The sequence below is a fragment of the Schistosoma mansoni genome, chromosome 5 (assembly GCF_000237925.1).
Source record: "Schistosoma mansoni strain Puerto Rico chromosome 5, complete genome".
In the NCBI taxonomy this organism is placed as follows: Eukaryota; Metazoa; Platyhelminthes; class Trematoda; order Strigeidida; family Schistosomatidae; genus Schistosoma; species Schistosoma mansoni.
Genome location: NC_031499.1, coordinates 2,553,132 through 2,571,181, shown reverse-complemented (window position 1 = coordinate 2,571,181; position 18,050 = coordinate 2,553,132). Strand labels below are relative to the sequence as shown.

Genomic DNA, 18,050 nt, shown 5'->3' with positions numbered 1-18,050 from the left:
GATAGAATTAGTGGGGAAAATTGTTTTAGAAAAAAAAAGAAAACCAATCGAACTTATCGTCACAAACAGCGCGTATACACACCACGGTTGCATAACCAGTATACGGTGTATATCATACAGGGAGGGGGAGTGTATGTAAGTAGGACTGTGCTCCTCCACAAGGGGTAACAGGCAAAAGTATGTTTGTGTGGCAGATAGGTACACATATACACAGATTGATAAATTGTATATTTGTTAACCAATTGTCAGCTGTTTTGACTCTCTCCCTCTCTTGATTTCTTTCTCTCTTAACACATAACACAAATAATACAGATATACACGAAAACAAAATTGATTAGGTTATAATAGTAGAAATTGTCTTTTGACATCAATTCTCACAATTTACATTGCCGTCAACACTGTTGGTATTATTGACTAAAGTAGGCGATTGTGATTTTAGCAACGAATTATTATCATTATTATCCTCAACGATAGGAGTAGTAGTCAAATCATTGACAATACTAAGCGACGACAAAGACTGATCATCAATAATACAATGATTGTTTAGTTCAGATGGTGATGATGACGATGATGATGATGAATTGACAGTTTCAACTTCGTCGAATCCAGCCGCCGTCACTGTTGTTGTTGATGATGGCAGTAGTTCATTTTGAATTGGATTATCATTACTACTATTATTCTGCTTAACTTTAATATAATAACATTGAAACGGTTTGCTACTTGTTGTTATCTTCAATGTATCCATAGCTTCATAGGCATAGAATTTTACATCAGTATCAGAATCTTCAACTAAACGAGTCAAACAAGATTTAACTTCATTTTCAATATTTTTCTCTTCTAATTGTGAACCTAAATTGCTAAGTGCTTGAGCAACCTACAAATTATAATAAATAAAATAATAATAACAGTGATGATAAGCAATCTGAATCTTATTATTTTCTCATTGACTCAATCGTCAAACTCATGGTTATGAGTCACCCTAGACTCTAGGTATGAAGGCTAGTAAAATTACCATTTAGCTGTTTAGACTAAACTAGGTGATGAGCGGTTCAAGTGTGAGATTCAATAGAACACCTTAACTACTGTGCCACAGCTCCAAAAACTAAATTAAATTGGTTAGTATTTTAAGATAAAGAATGAATATACCTGCATCATTTCGAACGATTCTGGGTCAGGTAAAACAATGGTCTTCAACTATTAGTTAGTAAAATTACGCAGACCTCAAGAGGGTAGGTAGTATGCATGCGCACACACAGCTCAGTCCAAGAATCGATAATTTAATGGACTAATGTGATGTCTGGGTTTGGTCTCCTTTTAGTTTCCTTTCAACTTACTCCTACACCAAGTATCCCGCGTCGAGGTAGGAAGGTGGTTGGGTATATGTAATGGGTCCCAACCACCTCAGTCGATGAAGAATTTTTACCTCATCAACTGATTTGTCATCTTTACCAAGTATCCTGTGTCTAACTTCAGCGTTGCCTAACATAGGCACTCAATACTTCGAGGGCACCTAAGATCAGACACTAATAACCTACGATAATATACTGTTTTTAAAAACCACATTTTCCGGTCACAAATACAGTTAGTACACTTGAATAATACTAATAAAAATATTAACTACTGAATATTCTCGACATCTCCACCTCTACTTAAAAGCTACCACATGTGAAGACTACTGAATGAAAACAGGAAACCTTATAATTACTGACGTTTTAGGTTCGAATACCGGCTCCAACTAATTTGGCTTGGACAGTTGCCTAGAGCTAAGTTTAAGTGTGGTTTAAAGTCAAGTAATTGGGTTTTTACTTCGTTGACTTACACAACTTAGTCATATTATTTTTTTACAAAGGAAGGAAGCACCTATAGAAATGAAATTGTAATTAATTGTCGCAGCAGTGTAACAATTTTATACACAAATGTCTTTATGTGGAGTGTAATGAATGAGGATATTTTTCATAGCAATTTAAATTTTTTAATGGATATTTATGATGTCTTGAAAGATGATGAATGAGACCTATTCCATGAGTGTAAATAAATAATTAATACAGCCATTTTGGATTATTGTTGTTTTTGAATAAATATTTTTAACAGGCTGCTCTGTCCGCAATCTGTGGCGCATATATATCTGGTGCCCCCTTGTACCAATATTTATGTGTTCAAACAATAATAATAATCAGTGCGCAATCCATACATTTGCTGTTAAGAAGTGATTAGGTGTGGACAGTTTAATTACCGAGATATCTCCATTAATGTCAATTCATAGACTAGTCTACCTACAATTGAAACTAGCAGTATGTCTCATCTAAATCAGGTTGGATTAATCCAAATTATCGCCAGCCTATTAAGTATTGATAGCTCAAATGTAACTGAACATGACATTAAATAGTAAACTGATCAATATATCTGTAGAACTTCAGTGACTGAGGTGACTTACATATGTGATAGGTAAGACCACAAATTGACTACCCTAATACGCGATGTTTGGTTAGCATAGGAGAGGGTAGGAATGTTCAAACCGAACTACGGATACCACCAATGATTACTGACCTAGTTACTGAATGAAGTCGCAAGCTTTGTTATCATGTTCGATGAGATCTAATGTGACAACTCAAAATTGGTTGATTAGTAGTCCAGATTCATTTATATCTTCCTTTTAATTTCGAGTTTCAATTCATATATTTATTTCATTTGTTTTCTTTGAATTATATTCAATGTCTTTATTAAAGTTGGTTAGTGACTAACAGATAACTCAGGACACACATTTCGTTCCATTTAAAACCATCATCCGGATAAACCTGTATTTCGGCGTTGATTTTCATGCTGATAGTGGAACACGCACTAACCATTAAAAATATATAGTCCAGATAGCCACCGGTTTGTGCAATGAGTAAGAAATTTTATTTGTAAGTTTACGTATTTTTCCGTTGTTCAAGTCTCAGTGTAAACATTTACACCGGTATACAGATACATGCAGATGATGGGCCCTAAATAGGGGGGAAATACGTCCAAAACTCCACTATTACCTACTAACTACCTTCACTAAATAATTGTCATTAGATGACAATATCGAAACAATCCGCTCAGGATCTATGTACACTGATCAACCGTCATGAATAAAACCAACAACAGAAAAGTAAAAGGTTTGACAAATATATTTCTCATAGTTGAAATCATGAGTCAATTGAAGCTAGAACACCATGGAAAACCTGGAAGCACTCGATGGCCGTTTCGTCCTATTATGGGACTCCTCAACAGTGCGCATCCACGATCCCGCACTCGCGAGCGAGATTCGAACCCAGGACCTATCAGTCTCGCGCCAGAGCACTTAACCGATAGACCACTGAGCCGGCATCCAACAGTGTTAATGTCTAACTTTTCTAATTTTTTTTACTATTACATTTATAATACAATTTTACTTTGAATCATTTAATTTCTACATTCTTATCAATTGAATTTCTTCGTTACATTCACATGTGATGACAGTGTTACAATATGAACTGTAACATACACTTTTTAATGACAGATTTTACAGGTTAATTGAAATTACACTCTGGTAATAATTATTGAATAGAACCATTCTAATCAACAATTCATTGAAACACTTAATGATAATAATGACAAATAAGAATTGACTTACTTTAAAACGAATATTAGGCACATTATCTGTATGCATTGATAAAACAGTAGGCAATAAATACTGGCAACAAATTGTTGGACTAACAACTTTACATAAACTTATGATACTTTGTAAACAAATCATACGATGAAGATAATTTTCACCACGTGATAAATGGATAATCTATAAAAATTGTTAATTGCAAAATAAAAAAACAGAAATAATGATATATCTATGGGCTGTAGTAATATTAGACATGATTTTATTGATGATAATAATCATTATTGAGATCATAAACTGATTAATGTTAGACCACCATTGAAAACTTGGAAGCAATGAACTAGCTTGAAGAGTTAATTCTCGCAGTTCTAGTGAGAAGCCGTGACAAGTGGAATTCAACCATGTCGGGTGTGAGGCAGTTACCCATAGAAGACGATAGAAGATGGTCGTGTAATTTAGTGGATTGGTTGAGGTTAAACACTAACGCCGTTGGATGCTGGCTCAGGTAGAATCTGGGAACTGGACGTAATTCCATCTGACTGGTCCTAATCACTGATTGTGCTAGTCTATAAGAAAAGACAAAAGTCCTCATGTAACTTTTACCGGGAGACTCGCCTGTTGACTGAGAATATGCCGATGACATAGTTCTATTTGGTGAAGACGCTGACAAAATGCAGAGCCTTCTGACCACTATAAGCAACAATGCAGACATGTTCGGGATGCGATTCTTCCCCTCGAAGTGCAAAATGTTACTTCAGGATTGGCACCTGAACTAATGATAAGGAGTGAAGTAGTTGAGCGTGTTGACTGCTTCACTTATCTTGGGAGTCTCATCAACCCTTGTAGTCTGGTGTGTGACGAAATCTCAGCACGGATACAGAAGGCTCGACTAGCTTTCACCAACTTGCGCCATTTATGGCATAGGCGAGATATCCGTCTAGCAACCAAAGGAAGGGTTTACTGCTCAGCAGTTTGTTCCATCCTACTTTATGGCAGTGAAACATGGCCGGTAAGAGTAGAGGACATTCGTAGGCTACTAGTATTCGATCATAGGTATCTTCGAAGCATTGCTCGTATATCCTGGGACCACTGAATAAGTAATGCAGTTGTTAGGAAACGGGTACTAGGTAAGGATGGCAAATCGATTGATGAAGTAGTGAAATGGCTAGGACACGTGTTACGTATGTCCAACCACCTACTGCCCTGATGTGCAATGTTTTATGGTGTACGAGTAGGTTGGAAGAAAGCTACGGGCGGCCAGACCAAAAAATGGCATAAATCCATGAAGTCGCTAACAAGTGGACTGAGCCATGTTGGTAGGTGTAGACTACCTGGTTGGGATCCGCGAGATGATAGCAGTCGATGGTTAGAGACCTTGAATGATATGGCCCGAAATCGTTAGCAATGGCGAAGGTGCATTCACTGTTTGTGTTCTCCCAAATCCTTCATGTCTTTTTTTTCTCTTTCTAAATTTATTTCACTGTATTATACTCCTTGAATAACATCTTCAAACCCTAATCTTTCGGATTACTGTTTATACTTTTACTACTTCTACCACTATGGGATTTGAATCAACAACTGCATCTCTGTGCTAATATGGTATGGCGAATCGAACTGATGTACGTACGTAGGAAGTTCTACGTTGTGACTGACTGACTGAACTACCTTACACTTAACAAATAAAAGTTTCTTACTAAGAACTGCAGGACTTACTAGTGCTCTTTGACTATTTATCTATGATAAAACAATATATTATATAACAAAAGAAGGTAATTACGATATATATATATATATATATATCTTTTTACTTACTTTTGGTATAAAGTATTGACTAGCCCATTCTGATCCAAATTTTTTACATAAATTAACAAGATTATCAACAGCTGCTTCTCTAATTGCATATACTTGATCAATAAGCCATGATAAACATAAATCAACTAATTGATTATTAAAAAATTCTAAACCTAATTGTTCCGCTAATAAAGGCATATATTCAATAATAGCTAAACGTACACGCCATTTAGGATCTTCAGCTAATTGTATAATAGCTGGTAATAAATTAATAGTTAAATGATCAATTCCAATAATTGAATTAACTTGTTCTAAATTTGATATTACATTTAATCGAACTTCTGGATTATCATCATTTAATTGAGTAAGAAATATAGGTAATAAATGTTCAATTGTTAAATTTTTACCAATTAATGGAGCTAAACCAAGTATAGCACTAGCTAATGAAGATTTAACATGTGTATTTGATTCATTTGTAAGACTTTTAATTGCTGGTAATAATTGTAACATGATTATATCATCTTTTGATCCTAAACTATTATTATCGTTGAGATCATTGACCGATTCGAATTTCTCATCAATTTCCATTATTTTATTATCTGATGTTATTGTTGTAGAAGAATTTTTACAATCTTTTGTATCAGAATTAATAGTTTTATCAGTAGTATTAATATCGGCATCAACTGGTAAACCTAGTAGACATTTGGCAAATGCCTTTACTTTTCCAGCAGCAAATGCTCGTACTTCAGCTTCTTCATCATGAAGTAGTTTCATGAAGAAAGGCTAGACATTTTTTTAAAAAAAAAAAGAAAGGGAATAAATATGATTGAAAATTTCAGCTTGAAATAAGAGAACTTTTAAGCGAAAAATAAAGTAAATAGATATAATTTAGAGCAAACTATACGAGGTACATTTCAACAATGGACCTCTCTATAACAAGGACTTATGTATTTCAATGTACAAAGTATATGTACTCTATCAATATTAGAATATTACATTTTTATTCTTAATAGTGTTCGGATAAAGGATTCGTACAGAAATGATTAGACACTTCATATTCTTGGGAATGATATCTTAAACTGGAAATTCAGATGTAACAAGTCTGCAGTGGACCTTTTATAAGAGCGGAGATTTAAACTAAATGTTTAGAGTCTCGAATCACTTTTTCATACAATGTTTTCTATCCATCTATAGACTTATGTATTTATCATACAACTATAAATATGAATGTACAGCTTAAGTAAATCATTTTTCATGATTATTATTGAGTTATTACTGTGACTTTTATGCTTTTTATTTTTCTTTATATCTATCAAGAGAACAATTGTCTTTTATAATTCTGACCGGGAAACTATTTTCATCTAACTCCCTGATTATTACGCAACCTCACTTTATGATGCAATCTTTTTTATTCTTTTATTTTTTTCTCTAAAATACTTAATAAACTATTTTGTTATCCATTGATACAATCCAATATGCTAAAAGGCCTAGTGGTACTGGTAATAACCTTGGATAGACTGTTCACACATCAACAGGATGTCCCCTTACAAAGAATTAATGGTTTCCAACTGATGTATCATATTATTGTTAAAAATGTACTCCCTAAATAATTTCCGAACTATAGTACCCTAAACAATCTACAATCGTACATCTATTTGTCCTTTATATTTAACATTGATATTTGTATCAACTTGACCATGACTGTAAACCGGCATGAATTCTGTTATAATTTTTGGAATATATTTATCTATTTATTATTACTCATATCAGATCCTAACGTTGTCTATGGGTTGAGTGATACAACGAAATTTTATATAATTACGAAAGAATAAACCTTAAGTAATTATAAAATGATTCGGTATAAAGTATCTAATCGTTAAGTATATTGTTTTAAGATTTATTACGAAAATTAAAATCTAATTCACTAGTATATTACGATGGTTTGGAGGAAACTGGTTGATTAAATTAGGTTAAAATGAAGTATTTTCATAGTTGAAATCATGAGTCAATTAAAGCTAGACCACCATGGAAAACCTGGAAGCACTGAACGACCCTTTCGCCCTATTATGGGACTCCTCAGCAGTGCGCATCCATGATCCCGCACTCGCGAGCTAGATTCGAACCCAGGACCTACCAGTCTCGCGCCAGAGCACTTAATCGATAGACCACTGAGCTGGCATCCAACGGTGTTAATGTCTAACTTTAACCAATCCACGAAATCTGAGCAACCGTTCACAAATTGTCTTCAGTGAGTTGATATCTCTACAACAGACGTGGTTGAACTCCACTGGTCACTGCTTCCCACTAGAACTCCAGGAAATATCTCTTGAAGTCAGTCACTAGTGAGCATATGATTATAGGTCAGAAAGGGTTTTGTGGAGATTTCAATATTTACATAGTTGAAATCATGAGTCAATTGAAGCTAGACCACCAGGGAAAACCTGGTGATCTAGCTTCAATTGACTCACGCTTTCAACTATGAAAAAATATATTTATCATTAACTCTCTACCCAATGTTCAATTATTTTGAAACTATCAAGTCCAACCGTAGTAATGATACCTATGAACTCATTAATAATCGAATTAAACTATGCAAGTGCAAATGTAACTGGTACAATCATCGAATATTTAATGAACGTTGTAAAAACAATCTTGTTTATATTTTGTGGCGCGTATATATTCTGGTGCCCCCTTATGTCAATGTTTATCTGTTCAAATAAATTAATAAAAGCCAGTACTTGTTGGTAAGGCAAAGCTGTAATTACAGCCCCAACATTTCTGACTATCACATACTAAGCTGAATTCCATGGAGGGCGACAGCACCATGCAGATGGTAGATAATTCTTGTTGAAAAGTGATAATCAGTAAAAGATTTGAATCTAAAGTCTAATGTCAATTGACTCCAAACACGTGGGGAACCATAAAACTAAGATGAAAGCAGAAGCAATAAACAGTTATTATATTACCGAACTTTTTGAATGTACTTTAGGATAAACGTTAAAATCGTAAACAGATTACTGAGTAAATTAGTTGAGAACGAAAATAACTGTATTTAACAATGTTGGTAATGATTATGTTGTAATCTATTTAAAATTTTTAAAAAAGTAAGACACTTGAAAACTTCTCAGTATTAAAAACAGAAATCAATAGTCACACTTCATAAATGATAGGTAACTTTCCACATGGAGAATAGACTATTCGTCAACATGGAATCCCGGATATCAGACCACAGGATTTACGACATAATGCTTCATACATATAATCCAAAGAAGACTATACAATACAATAGGGAATTCAAAATGAGTCATTAATCACAACGATTGATGTCTAACCAGCCAACCAACTTGATCGTACTTCAACCTTTAATGCATGATAAAGGAATGATTTGAGATTCTGCATATCAACTATGCTAGTGATCAGAAAAGCTATGAATTTGGTTATCAAAACAGTTTCCTTGAATTAATATACAATATGAATACGAAAAAATGTATTTGGTTTAAATGAAAGATTTATGTAATTTGTGTGGGTAAAACTGATGGTGTCAATAGTTGAAAGATGCAAAAAGCAGATGAACACAGTGGATCTGTATTTCTGGATTTAATTGATCAATTTAGAAAACAGAGTAACATACAGCTCTTAGTAGTTAAAAGTGTTCATTGTCAACACATTCACCATACTAATATCAAATCAATTATAAAAGACGTGTAAATATAGTTGTACATGTCGATTGTATGATGTGTTTCTATAGAGTGGATAATTTACCTACACTATCATTTCTATAGAATACACCGACAACTATTACCTTCAGTTTTAATTATCATTTGATCCAAGTTGGAAATTTAAAAAAATTTTGAAATGGTAGATAGAATATTAAAAGTAAATCCGAAATATCTACGTTACATCGAAGATAGCTGATAACATACGAGATTACAAACTTACCACCAATCGTTCACGTGAAACTCGTAATCCCATAGCTGTCTGAATCTCTGTAAATTTATCGGCTACAACACATCGAACACGCCAAGATCTATCAGTCGTAGCTTGTTGGATGAGATCAATTAAATATCCTTCAGATTCTTCAGGTCCCAATGCTTGTGCCAATTGGACAATAGATTCAACTGCCATAAGGCGTACAGACTCTTGTTCATCATCAACTAGTCGAACAAATAAGGGAACAAGTATAGTAATAATATAACTGCGTTCTTTTTCAGGATCTAGAGTGAAATCATCAGATTGAGGAGGGTTTGCATGAGTCGATGGTTTTTCGGCTATGCTATCATTGGTCAAACGTTCGTCAGCAGTAACTCCATAACTAACTTGACCACCGTTCAAACTAACCACTTCATTTGTTAACATTTTCGATTCAGTGATAGAATTGGTCATACTACTTGAATTATGCTCAGATATCTGACTTGATGTTTCTCCATCAGCACTAGGTTTTTCAGAAGACTGACCTACTGACATGGCTAGTGCTAGTTCACCTAGTCGGGCAGCAACTGCTCTTCTGACCATTGGCGTTTCATCCCTATATGAATTCATAAAAATTTGTAATTTAACAAGTATCAATAATCAGTAAAGTCGGAAACAAAAAATAAATCCAAGTGATATTAAGTAACACGCAATGCAATATGTCGTAAAGCAGGACCGTGATAATATGCACGACTTCAGGAACTCAAGAAACACAGGTTGATCGGTTTAGTGAATATCTCACTTAGCATATTTCCCTTAAACATTAACTTGCATGCTTTACAGCTTGTTGTATGAGGGGCGGGAGTGGCCCTCTAAGGAAACCAACTGCTTCAGTTTGGGCGACAAGCAAGTATTCCGACCCTCACACAAATTGAATGGAGAAGTGTGGCATATATATTTTTGTGCCTCCTTGTACCAATGTTTGTGTTTGAATAAATAAACAAATGAGTCTATATGCAGTCATTGGGTTGTGATAATTCTTCTACATAATTTCGCGTTTCTGATCAGTTAGACCAGTGACTCACAAATATAAAGCAGAATGTGAACCTGAAAACAAATAAGCAAAAAATGTTGTACCGAAGCAACATGGTTTGCAAAACCTGAGAGCTATGAGAGTCTGTTTGCTCATTCGTGGTGGTGGATTGGAGGTTAATGCGTCCGATTTTTTAGCCATCAAGTCATAACCATATTCATAATGACGTCAAAAGATTCACCACATAACTTGCTAAATGTTTGCAATACTTTTATTAACACAGCATATTCTTTTCCTTAAAAGTCCAGGAAAGAATAATGGGGAGTTTACAAATCGTAAGCGTAAATGTCGAGTAATACCAAAATCAAGTCAGACAAAAAGCCTTGACAATGATACTTATAAAATAATGCTGTCTAATCACAGTTCTGTGATAGTCAAAATAACTATAGTATTGACCTAGGCATATACCCCACGACTTTATATGATCAATAGCTTTTGATTGGAACAACAAATACATACACAGAAAACAAAATATAACATAATCTGAACATGGCAATTATCAATAAGGAGACTGGTAAATACGTATGTTAGCTCTAGTTGCTATATAATATCGGCATTACTACATGAAATTGACAGTCAATTGTGAAAGAGTAGAAATAATGGTAGTAATCATCACAGTTAAAGAGTGAACATTCAAGGCATACTTCATGAGTAGGGAACGAAAAAGTATGTATGAAAAAATACTGAAACTTAAGATTTAGAGAAGATAAAGTGAATGCACCAGTGGTCAACTTTGACTCATGACACATAAAGTATCCAACCACTGGTAGTGTTTATTATGCGGATTAAGATCATGTAGTCGATATCTATAGACATGACTAAGACCAACAACATTTTTGTCGCTTGATATCATTCCTTATTTGATCACTCTTAGCTTTCCTTCAACCTACTCCTATTTCACATATCGCAAGTTGAGGCACACAATCGTTAGATATACGAAACACGTCCAAGTCCTGGCACTGATCCATAAAACTTGGTTGGCATTTGCCAAATCGCATTACTTATAGGCTAAGCAAGAAGTCCATCTATCAAAAAAGGGCACGTATATTGTACAGTACCCAACTCTGGATTACTTTATGACTGTGAAACGTGTAGGCTACAGGTTTTCATCACTGATGTCTTCAAAACATTGCTTGAACTTCGTGGAATGATAGAATAAACAACGCTGAGTTTAGATATAGGGTAATGGGAGAAGGTGGCAAACCGGATGACGAATTTGGAAGTCTTCATCAACTGAGGTGGCTAAAACATGTTTCACGCTCCCTTAACCACCACACACTTCGACGACAAATACCCCATGATATAGAAGTAGACTGAAAAGAAGCTAGGGCCATCTAATCCAAAATATGGCATTAGTTCATCCAGTCACTAAATGTTGGGCTAAACGATGTAGGTAGAAGAAGACTACCTGGCTGGGCTCCGTGCAACAACTTTGACCAATCGGTCATAGACTTCGGAAAACATGGCCCGGAAATGTTTACGGTGGGGCAGATGTAGTCACGCGTTATCTTCTCGATATTGAATCCTAATATTCCTACAAAAATACCTTACACCTTGTAACTTCGAACCATATTGCTAATATTTGGTATTTTCTATTTTCATTGTTACCACATTATTTCGATCGCTTTGCAAGTCATCTTGTTATGCTTATATCCTCGTATGAATATGGTATAGCAACTTCACTCAAAGTACATATGTCCCAGACTCTACGTTAATGATACTGATACTTCTCGATGAGGTTAAACAAAATATTTATCTTTGAAAAGATAACTACAAAATTACTAATGTGTTAATTAGTCCTGTTGAGAAGATTTACAAATCACGTATTTAACTAATATTTTACAAACGCTTAATAATACCAAAAGTTTCCACCGTGCAAATCATGAGCCGAATCCGATACATGGCCGGGATAAAGAACATTACGAAATATTGATTCAAGTCGCAATTTAAGAGAACATCGAAAGAAAAAAGATTAGAAATCAAAGTGAAAAACAAATGAATAACTGGAAAAAATTCTTTTATCCTGATTGTACGATGACGAAATCTAGACAGGTCCAAAAAACCGATTTATCGTGATAGCTTATAGTCGATTGTCATGATAACTAAGATTACAAACATGGATTTTAAAGTTTGCCAGTTAAGAACTCGTTTTCAAACCACTAAGTCTTATGCAAAAATGACGTTCCACTTATTTTGATATGAATTAACAAATGGTATATTTTAATTCCTTACAATGTGTGCTTTAAGATCTAGTGAAAGATAAGAGCAAAATAACACAAGATGAACAGATACAAAGTAAGATGAAGAATCTGTCATTAAAATTCTTTGTTATACCACACCGTTAAAGTAGTTATGAATGTAGAAGGTAATATTCCATAATCACTGATAATACAGTCGAAAATGTTAATTGATAAAAATAACATTACCAGATAACATAAAGTACAAATTTCGGGGCTAAAATTAACTTACTTGGCGAGTCTTCTAAGAAAATCAAGTAATTCCCATCGTTTTGAGCTCCGTACTCTAGGATATACCACACTAAAGAGCGCACATGCAGAGGTTCGGCTTGTAAACCAATCACCAGTAGCTAGGCGATGTAACAATGGGTTGAAATATTTTTCCATTGCTTCTGTAGTATGGTCTGGTGCAAGTTTTCTAAGCGCCTCTACAGCCCTATCACGTACAACCGTTTCTTCAACCTTTTTTTCAAAAAAATAAACGCAAAAGTGTTTATCCGTTCGATTCAACCAAGCAGTTTGTTTTATTTCAGCTTAAAAACACAGCATTCATACAAACCAATTATTATGATGTATCGGTATTCAAACGGGCCATTTTTTAAATGTGTACCAGAAACCTAGCAGATTTTCATGTAACTAAGTAGCTTTCAGTTACACTAGTTTATGAAGGCTAATAGAACTTCATGGTCTCCCAAACTGAAATGTTTGGAATGGAGTTCGAACCCACAACACAAGGGCTGAAAGTTAAGTACTTCAACTACCAAACCATAAGTAAAAATAGGACATAATCAACAAGAAAAATTAGTTTTCTGGTATATTACATCCATAAATATACAACGGTGTTCACTTTTTAATCTAATCATATAACATGGGATAGCAGTTACACCAGACTAGACCAGATGGTCGCTCACGTTCAAACTATTGTGGTAAAAAAAACTCCCTTGTCAGTCTAGCATGTGAAGCCTGGCGACGAAAACTAGTATATAATTATCAGTCAGTCTTACCATCTTAGTAACAATAAGTAGTGTTCGTAATTAGTATTCTAACCTCATGGAAACCAGCAAAAATAAGGTTCACAGAGATGAGATTTTAAGTTTCCATTTCTTCTTATATTCTGAGGATGTTCTGCCAAGAAGACATTAATTATTTTAATGTCTATTGAAGATGCTAATGTATGGAGGAAATCATACGCAATAATAACCAGGCTGATTTAAACGAGTGGACTAACTGATAGTCGTTAGAGATAATTATCCTTGTTATAACATAAATCAGTTGGAAAGACTGATACCACTACTCGATTGTCTAAATTTCTACACCAAAAGTTAGATTTCATAGATGGTGGCGATTTCACATTAACTTTCCGTATGCTAAACAAGGACGTGTTAATTTATTTTTTCGTAGTGAGAACCAGACTATCACATGTTTAACACTGAATATTGAAAGATACTCATATTGTAATAAAGCCTTCCTACAAATCATTAGAAAGAAATAATGGTTACAATAACTCTACTCCATGTGAAGTAACGAGTGATAGGTGTAGTCAAACATAATCAGTGTAAACCTGACGCACGTGTGCGTTAGCCCAGGTTGTCATACTGATTCAGTATGACTAGGTAAAATTAAAAAGATGAGTAACAAGAAGGTCAAAATCACCGTCGTAACAATGATAATGATACTAAACCTTTAGAATACGGCACCATAAGTTAGTGAAAGGGTATGTATGACGATATACTCAAATTTAAAATCGGAAGAGCGAACAATGAGGTATACAACTATCCGGAAATCCAGAAAAAACGATACAAAACGTCTGAATGAATCTGACACTCGACCATTACAAGTAACTTACTGCTGCAAGACTCTCAAGTGGAGGAAGAAGTGAGTGAGCATACTCAGGACCGCCTACATATGGGACTAGAGTGCCGATTTGTTCTGCTAAAGTGAGCAGCACTTCATCTTCATCATATATTGTCTCTGTCAAAAACGGTATTAGTTGAGATCTGGTCTTTTCTGGGCCAAGAGCTAAGGCAATAGTAGAGATTTTTCGAATGCTATGAAGGCGGACGTGTAAGTCTTCACCACGAAGTTCTTCGATAAGTACACCAATAGGATAATCCTCATCCCTCTCACTTTCCATCAGTATCTAAAAAGCGAAATTAGAGTAAATTGATCAGCTTGAGGGCTGTGTCAGATTACAACTTTAATAACAAAGTATACATATGCATTTACTTCTATAATCCGGTCTTTTTTTAACAGATAACGCAATCAAAACCCTGAGACGGCGAGACTATAATTTAAGGACGACCTTTCAACGAATCTAAAGGGACCCTGAGAAATATTAACCAATCAAAAAGGTTAGTATGGAGTAAAAATATATTATACGAAACCAAAGAATTAAAGTGGATACACTTCTTTTTACATGGTCCAAAAACTTGTCAAGTTTAAAAATAGGTCCGAAGGTTCTAAAATCGTGATGCATAAGGTAGAGAAACTCATCCATATGGCTCCATAATAGTCAGTTTCTGGAGCCATGATAAGGTCGCAAAAGCTCTCAGCCTCGATCACATAGCTTCAATATTGTTTGTGTACTCCGGGTGTATAAGTTTGTCATTTTTATTACGCATACATCCCTACAATACTCATACCACTGAACAGCCGAAGCTTCAGTAACATCTGCGAATATTGCAGCCAATGTTACTGTTCGCGGTAATTATTATGATTTGTCTTAGTCTCAATCTGAATCGAGCTAGAGAAGTTCCTGTTCTAGCAGACGCATTCCTCCAACATATATTACATCGAAGGACAAAAACGTGGTAGTCTGAACAAGGTTTACAAGTCGTTTGATTACCGCGATTACAAATAAAGTAACGCCTTAGTAGCCGCTTAATTGTTACATCTTTTCTAGAAGCCCCAAATGCCCTGGTACATTTTCTATTGACCAACGAATATAAAATAATTTATACCTCAAGTTTGCAGAAACTTTTTGTGACTTCTCAAGGAATTGAAAAAATTCAACGTTCAAAATGTGAGAACTGTCGAATACTTAAGGCCCCCAAATGCCCTGGTACGGCACAGAGTAGGGAGAGTCTGCTCTCCCTCTCGAAATGCTCTCATATGGCCACGCGAATATATAGCCTCTGCCAGGGAAGTCCTACTTACTGCCTTCTCACAGCAGGGGTGTTGTTCACAAAAGTGAGAGGACAAAAATCGAATGTCCGGCGCCTTGACCGGGTTGGTGGATATAGAGGATCCATCTGGGGGAGTTGGAAAACCGTGATTCCAAACCAATGGTGTACATGGGCTCCAGTATCCTGAGGGAACAAATGGCGTATGGATCAATTGCTTGTCACCGGCTACCATGGGACTGCATCCCCTAACGATGTTCTACTGCCTTGTGGGTCAGATCTTCAGGTTAAAGGCTCTGGGTGTGGCCCCCTAAAGAAAACCACCTGCTTCGGTTCCGGCACCCGGGCAGTACCTCATCCTTCACACAAATCAGATGAGATTTGTGTGGCGCATATGTAGCTGGTGCCTTGTACTACGTTTGTGTCGTTGCAACGACTTTAAACTTTCGATAACGTCTTATACAGAAAAGTGTACAGTACACAATATTGATTGAAAATATGGATATAATTTATGTAGCGAAAAAACTCAAACTGGATTCAAAGCCAATAAAACCTGGCTAACAAAAAGCTAGCAAAATGGAAAAAGGCTGCAACTGATATTTTTCAGTCAGCTTGATACCAAATATTAACGACAGTTTGTACTACAAGACTGACCTGTTTGAGGACGATTCAGTGGCGAATTACGTTCCTTTAAAGTAAGAACCCTTGTAGTCTAGATTGATTCCAGTAAAAACCACTACCTTTGTATCTCCGCGTCAGCTTTACTAACATAAAACCTGGAGAACGAAATTTGGCGCTATCTCGACGAACAAACTAAAACTCTTCATTGCAAAAACAATCAAAGCAGGCTTCGTTTTCGTATTATCTTGAAGCGTTCAAATATAACAAATTCAAAATAAAATATACAGCCTTTATCAGCCTAGCACTCGTATACACGTGTATGACGGACCTCGCTGACAGGTCAATCACTTTTCACAAGCTAAGAGAATCTTCCGAAAAGAGACATAAGGCTAGACTTCAACACCCCTTGAGTCACATTAAGTCCTTAATAAGCAAGCTACTCATAGTGACAGTTGAAGGAGTAAGCATATGGAAGCTTTATAGAATAGGACAAAAAGTGGATTCTGAAAGTACTCAGAAAACCCACCGCTTGAAGGTTACCTTTGCTTCGGCTGAAGAAAGAAACCTAATGCTGAGAAACTCATGAAAAGTGGTAGGGTTTGGAATATACATCCTTAAGGATCTTAGCCTGGTTGACTGTATTAACGATCTGCAGAAATAGAAATAAATGAGCGCTCTCGAAATGGTAGAAAACCTCGTACTTAATGGTTTTCAAATTGTAAATGTTAGGAGCGAAACGATTACGTAAATTACTCTGAGTGCAACGGGGAAAATCTTCACAAAATTAGAAGCTTGCTACACAAATGCTCAAAGTCTGCAAAATAAGATGGCGTAGCTCAAGACAATGGTGTATATAGAAAAGTCGGATGTCATTGTAGTCTCAGAAACATGGCCAAAGTCAGAAGTGTTTGATAATCAAATTTAGTTGATTAGTTTTTTATCCACTAGGACTGGTAAATAAAACCGTAGGAGAAGTGTGGTTATTATGTACACAAAAAGTACCCTAACCATACGAGCTGTTGAGACAGTGGCACATCATTCACGGACATGTGAACTGATGCGTTGCAGGTTGTAGACTGCAAGACATTGAATTAGTTGTAGTACATCACAGTCCAGATTGTGTAGTTGACGACTTTCGCCTAAGCACACTTGATTCCTGGTGTAATAGGGTTAAAAGCCTTATAGCAAGGGACTTTATTGAGCCGTATATAAACTGGGTAAACTTAGAAGTAAGGTCATTAACAACGTCATTTTATTGGAAATAGTTAGAAACCTTAGTTGCAATAGCTTTATTACAGTACACCCTAGATCTTACAATCCCAAAGAAGAAAAAACAAGGTCATTCCTGTAAAGGCCGGGATATTCAATGTTTGCTAGGTAAAAGAAATGTTGGGACACTACCATCAGCCTTGGTACAACAAGTACTATGGAAACCACGGGTTGTTAAGGAATAAGTGTACAAGTAAAATCAGGGAAGCACAGAGAAAATATGAAATGCAGTTGGCACAATCTGCAACCAAGCAGCTTAAGAGACTATTCCCGTACATAAATTACAGAACAACTACCCAGCATTGGATTCTCGACTTAATTAAGGAAGAGAGTGGATCTGAAATTATGGAAGACGATCAAGAAATAGCGGAGGCGGTGGGAAACTATTTTGG

At 35.6% G+C, this 18,050-nt stretch overlaps 1 protein-coding gene across 1 annotated transcript; it reads right to left on the bottom strand.

Moving 5' to 3' along the window:
• Positions 1-367: 367 nt before the first annotated feature.
• Smp_153410 (putative serine/threonine protein phosphatase 2a regulatory subunit A) lies at positions 368-14,780 on the bottom strand (the record flags this gene model as incomplete). Its single annotated transcript, XM_018797622.1, has 7 exons — positions 368-517; positions 587-874; positions 3,638-3,799; positions 5,429-6,190; positions 9,347-9,932; positions 12,879-13,108; positions 14,493-14,780. 7 exons carry the CDS (start codon positions 14,778-14,780, stop codon positions 368-370), a joined length of 2,466 nt encoding a protein of 821 aa, XP_018652645.1.
• Between the last annotated feature and the right edge of the window lie 3,270 nt (positions 14,781-18,050).